An 11,563-nucleotide genomic window follows, 5' to 3' on the forward strand; every position below is an offset into this window, starting at 1 on the left:
GAGTCGGTAAAACCTATAACTTCAGAGCTGGAAGTTTCTACCTTTCTCATGCTACTTGTGCCGCAGCTGAGTTCTTTAAGAAGATGATGGTATACGGAGTACGCTGTAAACGCCAATCTTAAACGCCAATCTTACTATCTTACTATTACTAATTGGAGGCTCCATTTGAAGCCTTCAGGTGAAGCCACCTAGGATTCCTAGGTGGACTCTGAGAGAAAGAAATTCTCACAAAAAAGCAAAACATCCGACCATTATAGCAATTGGATCTATTATGTTTTTAAAAAAATTCCCCACCTATGCCATTATGAAAATAGCCTAAAGCAACCCCCCTAAATCTATATATAAATTACCCACCTCTACCATTATATAAAATTAATTAAAGTAACCCCTAATCTTCATCAAAATTACCCACTTATGCCATTATAAATAATATTTAAAATGACCCCCCTAATTTGCAACTGAATTGCCTACCACTATTACTTAAAATTTTTAAGTAACCCTTAAATTTGCATCTATATTACCCACACATGCTATTATTAAAAATAACATGAGGTAATCCTACATTTTTTTTTCCATTGGAGACTCCACATTAGTTCCCAGAAGACAAGCTAGAAAAAAGAGAGAAATTCTCATAAAAATTAAAAATATTAAATATTAATCATGTAAACTCCAATAATCATAGCCATTGATCTATTATATTTTCTAAAAAGTTACCTGCTACTGTCATTGTGAAAATATTAAAAAATAAGCTCTAAACCTATATCTAAATTACTGAGCTTAGCTATTATTCTTTATATAAAGTAACCTCATAATCTTCATCCAATTTTTACTAATACACATCATTATAAAGCATAACTTAAAATATCATTCAAAATTTTATCTATGTTACCCACGTATGTTGATATTAAAAATAACCTAAAGTAAACACCTAAATCTTAATCTAATTATCTTCATGTGCATCATACAGAAATATCAAAAAGTAAATTTAATATATGATTCTAAATTACCTATTTATATCATTGTTAATATAAAAATATTAAGTTAAAGTATATACACATGATGAGTGCCACCATTTAGACCATTTATACATGTATGTGAGGAATCGATGAAAAATATTGATTTGTATACTAAATATAATGTATGAAGGATTGGAGGTGTGATACAAAATGGAAAAGGTATGAATATGGATGAAAAGGTACATAGAGTAATTATTGATTAAAAAGCAATTATAATTGGACAAAGATAGGTACATATCTATATAATTATTATGTTGAAGTATTGGAAAAATAAGAGAGTAGTAGGTAAACAATTTTGATTATTAGCTAAGAATTTAATTTTTAAATAATATTTATATATAGTAGTTTCTAAAAATATTAGTCCGTGCTCCCGTTGATGGACTAAGTCCTTGATAATGACTGAGAAAGACATCTCAGCCTCCATGGACCCTTAGTTTTGGTGCTTTTTTTTTTCTGAGTCCATCAACGAATTCTTGGTAGACTTGCATTTGCCATGGCTCCTTGTGTGGACCGATTCCTGCCCGTGCTGCTGACTGAAATTAACAGCATGGCAAAGATGTGGAATAAGCAACTTCTAGACGGTTCGTGGAGCAACACGACAGTTTGATAATCGTAGAGAGCCGAGAGCACCCCGACCCCAAATCCCATCAGCCCCAACGACGTCTGTGGTTTCGGTAATCCTACATACATGTCGCATGTGTGAGGTGTCGTCATTCTCCTGGATTTCTGCTACGCTAGACAAAGAAAATTCATTCCTCCAAACGTGTGGCCAGAATGTTCGGTGAAGATACATCTCTGCGTGTGGCTGCCGAGCCAGCTGCCGGACAATCCGTCACATCCGATTGCTCGCTAATTAAACACGAAGTACACTTCACTAAATAGTACTGTAGTAGCTGCGAATGACCATTTTTTGGGCGTTCCCATCAATCACTGATCACCAAACACGTCGTCGCTTCCGGTGCTCTGTTCACTTGTTCAGAGCGGCTGATTTGCACAGGCAAACCGCCATGTGGTCCGCAACGATTTCTGTTTCGCCTTCTACATACACCTGCTGATGATCATTTCATCTCCAGAAACCTCCTGCAAACCCCCTACAGGCTACAGGCGCCTCGTCCATTTGCGTGTGCTTTCGATGCTCTCAACTCCTCTTCTACATACAACATGTTCTCACCACCAGACACAAAAAAAAAAATAGCTCGTGTGCTTTTGATGCACAACTCCTCGTCCATTTTCGTTACTCCTGTTACAGTAGTAAGCTGCGTGCAGTAGTCATGTTTTGCTACGCGACGTAGTTGGCCTTCTCCTCCCGCATGGCATCGGCGAGCTCGGACCACCTGGTGCGGACGGTGATGACCAGCAGGGCGCATGCCTGGCACGTGAGGCCGCAGATGAGCCCGGCCCAGAGTCCCCTGGCGCGGAGGTCCAGCTTGAAGGCGAAGAGCAGGGCCAGCGGCATGCCCACGAAGTAGAACGCCACCAGGTTGGTGACCGCCGCCAGGTGCTGCCAGCCGCATCCCCTGGCCACCCCCGACAGCACCCCCTGCGCCGAGTCCAGCACGATGGACACCATCATCAGCGGCGTGATCGCCGCGAACTCCGACGCGATGGTGGCGCTCCCGCTGAAGAGCCCCGCCCACAGGGTGTGGCCCGACGCCAGGAGCAGCACGAAGGAGAGGGCCAGGAACACCGAGAGCTTCAGCGTCACCGACACCGCGTTCTTGGCACGATCCACGTTCCCCGCGCCGATCTCGTTCGACACCCGCGTGCTGCCAAGGATTCAAGAAGCGATACCATGATCAAATCGCGCTGCACGGCGTTCCGTCAGGAGAAACTGGACATCGCAAGCAAGTGACCCACGTACCTCACGGCGGCGCTGAACCCGAACGTGATCATGTACGCGATCGCCTCCGTGCTAGAGCTGCACACACATTTCGTCGACAAAGGTGGTCATCAGTTTGTTTCAAGATGAACCGTGGCACGCATGCATCTGAACCTGATCGATCGAGACGAGACGTACCACATGGCGATCAGCGATGTGCTCACGGTGGAATTTGGGAGCAGGCCGGCGATCAGGACCAGGAGCTCGAACGCCCAGTACTCCAAGCTGCAGTCAAAATGAGGCACAACCACATGAGCCAGAGAAGGAGAAAGCGCGTAGTAGTCTTCGCATAGTGGTATACTGGTACACGCAGCAGAATGAGACACTACACTACTCACCAGACCATGACGGCTGAGGGCGTGGCGAGCTTGACGGTGGGGAGCACGTACTTGAATGCGTCTGCGGAGAACCCCTTCCACGTCTCGCTGAACGCCCTGGAGCGCGTCACGTACGCGAGCAGCATGAGGCAGGAGACCCAGAAGGTGGCGGACACGGCGGCGGAGGCCCCCACGAGGCCCAGCCCGAGCACGTTCACCAGGAGGTGCACCAGCGCGACGTGGATCGCGAAGGGGGCCACGGAGCACACCACGAGGGGCGCCACCACGGACTGCGCCTGCAGGTAGCGGAGCAGGCACTGCAGGAAGGAGAAGGCGAAGAGGCCCGGGATCTGGCACCGGACGAAGGACGCCGCGGCGCGGGACACCTCGGGGTCCTGCCGGAGGAGCAGCAGCAGGGGCTCCGTGAACCACCACAGCGACGAGACGAGCACGGAGACGACGCCCGACATGATGAGCGACGACTGCAGGTACAGGCCCAGCATCCGGTACAGGCGCGCGCCGTACGCCTGCCCGCACAGCGTCTCCAGGGCGCCGCTCAGCCCCGTCTGCAGGAAAAAACACACAGCCATTAGGAGGTCATCATTTTTTATTTTTTATTTTACCTACCACTGCCCACAAGATAATCCAGTAACTATGGTCGTTATTACTGGTCGATGCTGATATTTTAACCCCAGCCAAACTGTCTTGCAATTGCGCTAGCTACAAGTATGCATTGATATGATATGACACTGCGACTTCATGAGCCGAGCGTGCTGATGATTGAATTGATCAGAGAACAGTTCAACCATTGATTTGTTCGTTTACTCTTATTTTTTCTTTGGAAACATCCAGCGGCCGTTAGCATATACTCACTCGCCCATATCAGCTTATAATAAGCCGCCGTGACTCGTCAGCGTTTGCACGACCACGTAAATAAAACGGAGTAACGGTCTCCGTGAGCTGCCGTCACCAGAAACTTGACCACGACCCCCAAGCAAAGCAACGTCTGAAAAATCGTGCATATCGCGCCCAGACCCGGAAAACATGCACGCGTTTGACCGCTGCAGGTTTCAGGAACCATAGAAAAGGGGACAAGATCAGAGCCGCCATGTCGTCATGATTCATGCTTAATCTTATTTTTTGCAGCTCAGTGAAGAAAAAACAAGGTTCAATGCATGCTAGCTTCAAGCTTTTTGTACCTAGCGTGCAATGCAATGATAATATAATGCAGTCGGAGTCGTCGGCGTCGCAGACTGTCGATCGAGTTTGAATCGATCAACCGGTTGCGGGTTTTCCATCCTCCTACCGCGATTTTCTACGAGCGGACACTTGCCTCCCAAAGGTCCACGCACGCGCGAATGCTTGAAGGGGCTAGCATCGCGTCGCATCGCAGGCACGCACGGTCAATCGAGATCCGACTACTGAGAAATAGACAGATAGTCGGCTAGTCGCGCGCATGTGGCACATTCCGGTACTCATCATGCCCGTCGGCCTCCAGATTGATCATCTGCGGGTACTACGTACAACGCTGCAGCTAGCTACTGTTCTAGACTTCTAGTAGGTACGTACGGCCAGTTGATGCCTAGCTAGGACCGATGACACTCGTTGTTTTCTTGAGGAGTACTGCAGTAGTTAAGTCCAGCCAGGACACGTACATCAGTGCTGAAAGTTACGGTAGACGGTAGTACTGTACAGTATACACGCTCCTGAGTCTGGGGACAGCACACAACGTGTGCTGTACATGCAGGACTCTCTAGCTTTACCGTGTGAGACAGGAGAGTGATGACGAGTCCTGAGGCAGGTGTGCATGCAGGACTCTCTAGCTTTATCGTGTGAGACAGGGAGAGTGATGATGAGTCCTGAGGCAGGTGGGTGAGCTAGAGACCTGACCCGTTCAAGCACCGTAGCCAAAGGTCAGTTCTCCAGACTCGACACTTGTCCGAGTTTCTGGGCTCTCTGACCTGACCAGCTTAATTCACTACAGACGAGTTTTACCCACCCCATCAATTATAGAATGGTTTTCCGAGATCTGACGCACGCATGTCCGAACGACGACTTCTTCGAACTATCGACCGTGATGATCACTCCACCGAGGCGACCGCCGCCTCGATCGCTTCCTCCGACCCAACGGACGCAAACGGGCGGCCGGGAATGGAAGGAAGCCAGGAAGGGCGGAGAGACCACTTGCTGCGCTGCGCGGCCATCGAAGCGGCGTGCGACGGCGGCGCACGCACCTCGGGTTTGTTTTCTCTGGTTGGCAGCGACCGCGCGCGGGCCTCCGCGGGCGATTCGCTCGTTCAGGGCTTCAGGCTCAACCCGCGGCTGAGAAATAAAGCCACGGGGAAGGGGCAGGGGCTACAGCCTGCAGCATTGCCGTGGCGCGGGCACGGGCAATTGTGACCGCGAATCGGCCCGGCGCTCGGCCTGGCACGCGTCATCTATTTCAGGTGGATGGGATGAGATGGGGAGATGGCCACCAATAACAGCAAACGAAATCAATGGCGTGACGCGCTGCGCGCGGGGGCCTCTCCCTGGGGCCTGGGCCACCAGCTTCATTTCCCAACCGCTCCGTTGTCGTCCTGTCTCTGAACATTACTATACGTAGTAGTACTCCTTTTGAATACCGGTGCAGCGGTGCTATACAACCTGTACCTGGAGGTAGAGTACGTACTTGCTGCCTTCGGAATGTTCCAGCTGTCAGTCGTCCTGGTAAAGTGTGCATACAATTGCCCGCACCCCAAAATGTCAACAAGGTACCGAGCGCGGGCGTTGAACATAGCGGTGGAGATCTATACTCGCATCGCGCGCCGGGATCGGGCATGATGCTGCTGCCGTTTACTTCTGACTACCGAGATGACAAGCCCATGACGAGCACGTCGTAGTATAGTATAATCAAACAAGGCAGCATGATTAAAGCAAACCAAAGCTCCGAGCGGTTGATGCTAATGATAAGTAACACGCTGCTTTTGACGCGATAGATCGATCAGTTACGCCGCGGGCTACGCTGTGATCACTACCATGATGCGTCTTAGCGTGTGCGCAAGAGCGAGGCGAAGAAGAACAGGTCCGGCCGCCGCAGGCGGGTTGTTCATGCGCTGTGTGTGCGCCGTCGGCGGCCGAAGCATCATCTATCACGCACACCACATGCGGCCGGCCGGGTGGAAACGGCCGGGTCGGAGTAATAACTAGCATATGCATGCTGGGATGGGATGATGCGGGGGAGAGAGACGGCCGCGTATACGTACCACGAAGGCGTAGCCGGTGACGGTGGCCCAGGAGTTGCCGAGCGTGGCACCGGCGAGCTGGACGTCGCCGAGGTGACCGGAGAACATCACCGACACCAGCGGGATGCCGTAGAAGGCCATGCTCGTCAGCACCATCGGCACCGCGAACCGCAGCTGCGCGCTCGCCTCCGCCGTGTCCACCACGCGCCCCAGCCACGACGACGCCGGCCGCGCGGCGTCGGGCTCGCCGCCGCCCTCGCCCTTGGCGCCGCCGAGCAGCGGGGCCGAAGACATGCTGCTGCTGCTGCTGCCGTCGTCGTCGGACGGCGGCCCGGCCGGCTGCGGAGTGCTGCTGGCTCTCGCGGCGAACAGCAACGACGACGGATGGCCGGCTCGCCTCCTCCTCCCCGCCGCCGCTGTTGCTGCTGATGCTGGCCGGTGAGTGGTCAGGAAGCGTGGCGCGGTGGCGTTTATATGGTGCGCGCGGGCTCGATCTCGGTGTGAAGCAGCCGCGCCCCCTCTTTGCCTGAGGCGACCGCGGGGGGCGGTGTGGAAATGGGACTCAGTTGTGAGCATGGCGTGGACTAAACGGCGGAGATAAATGAACACCCTTCTATGCGTGTGCGCGCGAGCAGGGGGTGGAAAAAACGGTGCCCCCCCCCCCCCCCCCCCCCCTCTCTTGTTGGTACCTCGAATTTATTTATTATTTCAGATTGGTCCAACATCCTGAATTTATTTATTATTTCAATTGGTCCAACATCCTGATCTCATATTCCTATGCTTATTTCAAATCAGGATCATTCCCATGCTTAATTTTGATTGCTGCACGTCTTGCTCAAGTTCCATCTTCCCCTCCAGGGAAAGGACACTTCATGTCCTCTGTTAGAGGTAGTGGATGATGCGTTCTGGCTTGTGATGAGGAAACTTGCACGTGTCTATGATGATACCGATCGATCTGAGCCACACAAACAACGTGCGTTATTCGGTGTTGGTAGTTGCAAGTGTTCATCGTCCCACTTTATTTCCATTTTTAGGAACGATATATATGTCAACAACTCCGGTGAGAACATATACTAGTACCTTGCAATTTTATTTGTTCTGTTTAAGCATAATATGGTTACCTCCACCTAACAATAATCTATACCGGTCAAATCAACTTCTCCGTTTTTATATTATTATTACAAAGTGTATCAAAAGTTTCACCGATGAGTTAATTTCGTCAAAAACAAATGGAAACAGCAGAAAGTGCCAAGAAAACACAAACGTTATATTCATCATTATTGATATCACATATGTAGCCACTGCAAATCTGCAATTATGTCAAACAACTCTGACGAACTTTTAAGGAGTCCTATCATCTGTCACAGTGTGCAACTTGTACATTTAAACTTGTTTGGTGGCAAGTGCAGCATTATTTTTTTCAGTTAGCTAAGATATATTTGCAATACAAAAGGTTCTCATTGGAGATTGATAGAATGTATTCACTGGCAACTCGAATGTATTCACCGGCAACTCAGTGGCCAATTTGAATCGCGCCACCACCGACCACCCCAAATTAAAACCTAACTCTCTGGTCGTTGACGTGCGTTGTCATCCGCTCCAATGGTTGCGCATGCACAGGTGCACTGCTTGGCTCAGTCAGGTCGTTTGGTGGCATGTGCTTCATGCTCGATTGTTGGCAACTCTTGTCGCGCAAATTAATTAAGGGCATTGGGATCACGGCCGAAAAACCTTATGCTTAGGTTGTGGCAACAATTGTGACGCTCTTGTTGGAGGTATTGTTGCGGTGACCTCTTCACCTGGTCGTTGGGTGAAAACATAGTTCTTGAAATGCTAACAAGTTCTAAAAAATTCTAAGGCTAATCCCAGTGGGGATTTCATAGAGGTTTCATGCACATTAAATACAGTGACACATCAGCATATGTGATGACATGGCATGATAGTTATGAAGTGAGAGAGGGAAGGAGTTTCATCAGGATGAAACTGCGTATACACTGTTTCCAAGACTATGAAACTTGCATCGGGGGTTATAGAGTTTCATTTCATCTAACCATATCCAATCACATGCCTCACAATTAAATGTCATGGTCATCCTATGAAATCGTGAAATGAAACTATGCACTGAGACTCTCTGTTTCATTCATGAGAATACACCTCATGGGATGATGTGGCATCCTTGGAAACATTGCGATGAAACCTTGCACTAGGACTAGCCTAATTAGGCTAGTTTCAATGTGACGAGTTTCATAAGCATTAAATTTATTGCCACATCAGTAAAATTGCTAACTTGGTAAGATCATTATGAGAGGAAGTTTCATCAGATGAGAGAGTAATTTCATCCCCACAGCACTCAGCTGGCATAGTTACCAAGTTACCAATCTTAATGCACTGAGACTGGCCTTACAATGGCACACCTCTTGAAACGAGACAATGATATAATGCAACAGCGGCATGTAGTATGTGGGCAGGTGGTTAGATTGTTGCGGCACATTTTTTAATCAATGGTGAGATGGATCACGAGCAGGTAAAAAGTATATGGATAGGTAGAGTTGTATGAATAAAATATAGGTGGATGTGATATGAAGAACGAGATATTGTTAGTCTGTTGGAACGTACGGAAATATAGAACAGATAGCCAAATGGAAAATATAAGAAAATGGAATTCGGCTAGCCTGCAAGCAGGCCATATGTGTTCTACCCATAGATTATGTTTAGGAAGAACGTGTGCTAAATTACTAAAATTAGCGTAGCATCATAATACGTGCATGCCCATGCAGCCATGCGTATTCAGTGTATGGGATCGAGGTGTGGCATGTGGGTTGGGTCTGACCTCGAGATCTAGCTTGATGATATGCGTGCGTGCTGCACATGCGCTCGGTCAAATGGTACCAGCTGCAATTTATCAGGAGAGCTGTGGGGACGCGTGCATGTCGGCCCCGGTGGCGGTTGGGATCGAGACATACCTAAACAGTTGGGCTTGATTGACTGGACCGGGCTGATTCTGACCCGTCTGGGCCAGAATACATACAAATTCACCCTGATCGGTTAGGCCCATACAGGGGTCGCACTCACAAACCCGCCAGTATTCCTCCTCGTTGTCGTCGGCGAGTTCATCATGCCGGAGGCGGAGGCAAAGGCGCCTTGGTGGGCGGAGGCGGAGGCGATGGAGGAGCGCTTGTCCATGATCAAGGAGAAGATCCGTCACCTCTCAATGACGATGAATAATGAGGATTTCTGAGGCATGAGCAAGGCTGAGCGAGCGGCGAAGCAAAGCAAGCCAAGGCCAAGGAGGAGCGCTTGGCCTTGATCCATATGAGTATACCCGGCTCAACTCTGTGAAGAAGTCTCCGGATTTCTCGGGCATGACCAAGGCCGAGCGAGCGGCGAAGGCGGAAAGACCTGCAGGAAGCCCGCCGCCTTCAGGCGGAAGGCCACCCCATGGGTCCGAGGCCGGAGGCCTTGGCTCACATCCGCGACTTCGATCCCAAGCAGCGAGGCGTCTACTACAACCGATGCTCCTTCGTCGACATCCCAACGTTCGACCTCGACGAGGAGTGTAAGTCTCCCTTGCACCTCAATCCTGCATTTCTATTGCTATATATTCCACTGCATCTTGTGCCACCCGTTAAATCTGTGACAAATTAATTAACGCAGCAGTAAATTTTCTGTGTTTGGGGATTGGGTTATTTTCATTCCTCTGACTGAAGGATTTTTCCTATGCGGCTATGCCTCAAATTTGATATGCACGATCTCTCTCGAGTTTGCATCTCCATTGGCCGAGCCAGAAAGCCAATCAAGTAGACGGTGGTTCAACATAAGCCAAGCACAATATACAGTAGTAATGCACACTAATAATGATCAGGCCCAACTGATTTCACATAACCTAATGGTAACTGCAGCATCACATAATCAAATGTGGCTACACCAGAGCATTTGGATCCTACCAATGAAGCTTAACAAGCTGAAATCCAGGGGTTCATTACTGACCAAACAACCTTCACCCTCATCCTAGTAGCACCAACAGTAATTTTATCTTCATCTCGAGTGTTAACCCTTGGAGTAAATACTACTTCAGATTTTCTGTCACCAGTCTGGGCAGCAATTATCAGCATATCCTTCACATAGCCAGATATAATGGGTCGCATAAGCTGGATAACTCCACAATCATAACCAGTCATTGCATCAGCCACTTCGCTATCATAAAGCACAAGTCTGTCTTTGATGCTGCTGGTGTAGGCAGTGGTTTTTCCATAAAAATCTCCCTGCAGAACTTCGACTGCAATAGTTGCCTCCACTGCATGTTTCACAACTGCATACATCACGTCCACAGTACTGAGCCTGGTAGCAAGAGATTTAGTTTCAACCACGCATTCCTCCAATGATCGACCTGCTATGCCCCTGATAGTTACCACTCCTTTACTAAGTTCTCTGCCCTGTCCAAGATGATCCTTGATCTTTAGATCGGTCTCAACATAATTATCATCTAACAATGCAAGTCCCCGTTTCGGCCCAATCAAGATCAATGATTCATCCTATGATAAAATTTACATGATACGTTAGTGGCATATTTCTACAAATAGTGCTGCACTGCAATAGAAGTTAATTAACTTTACAGCCACAGTATATGGAAGCACTTATATAGCTGGTGAAAATGTTAACAGTCTCAATCTCAATATATGGATCATCTGGCTGTTTCGGGAACGTATCTGGTGCAAACCATCTACCCAGTGCAACATTGGAAACTATAAATCAAGACCACAAGATGCTAATCCAATGGATCAGACTTGGATGGTCTAAACCCAAGATCAAGTAATTTTGAACTCAACCGTGAATACTAGGGCCTCGGAGCTTGCTTTAACCCATAAATAGCTTTATCCAACTTACAAACATAGTTTGAAAATTTTGCATCCTCAAAGCCTGGAGGTTGTCTCATGTAAACCTCTTCCTCAAGAACACCATGAAGAAACGCATTCTGTATATCTAATTGCCTCAAACACCAGCCCCTCGAGACTGCTATAGTTAACAGAAGTCGAACAGTAGCAATTTTCACAACAGGGCTAATAGTATCTTCATAATTAATACCATATCTTTGTTTAAATCCCTTAGCCACCAATCTTGCTTTGTAAC

At 48.5% G+C, this 11,563-nt stretch overlaps 1 protein-coding gene across 1 annotated transcript; it reads right to left on the reverse strand.

Moving 5' to 3' along the window:
* Positions 1 to 1,869: 1,869 nt before the first annotated feature.
* Positions 1,870 to 7,084, reverse strand: LOC101763186 (protein DETOXIFICATION 19). Its single transcript, XM_004957732.4, has 5 exons — positions 6,458 to 7,084; positions 3,234 to 3,778; positions 3,034 to 3,120; positions 2,878 to 2,934; positions 1,870 to 2,782 (listed from the first exon to the last, which is right to left on the reverse strand). The coding sequence occupies exons 1-5, from the start codon at positions 7,010 to 7,012 to the stop codon at positions 2,296 to 2,298; spliced, it is 1,731 nt and encodes a 576-aa protein (XP_004957789.1). The 5' UTR covers positions 7,013 to 7,084; the 3' UTR covers positions 1,870 to 2,295.
* Between the last annotated feature and the right edge of the window lie 4,479 nt (positions 7,085 to 11,563).

The sequence above is a fragment of the Setaria italica genome, chromosome II (assembly GCF_000263155.2).
Source record: "Setaria italica strain Yugu1 chromosome II, Setaria_italica_v2.0, whole genome shotgun sequence".
Lineage (NCBI taxonomy): Eukaryota > Viridiplantae > Streptophyta > Magnoliopsida > Poales > Poaceae > Setaria > Setaria italica.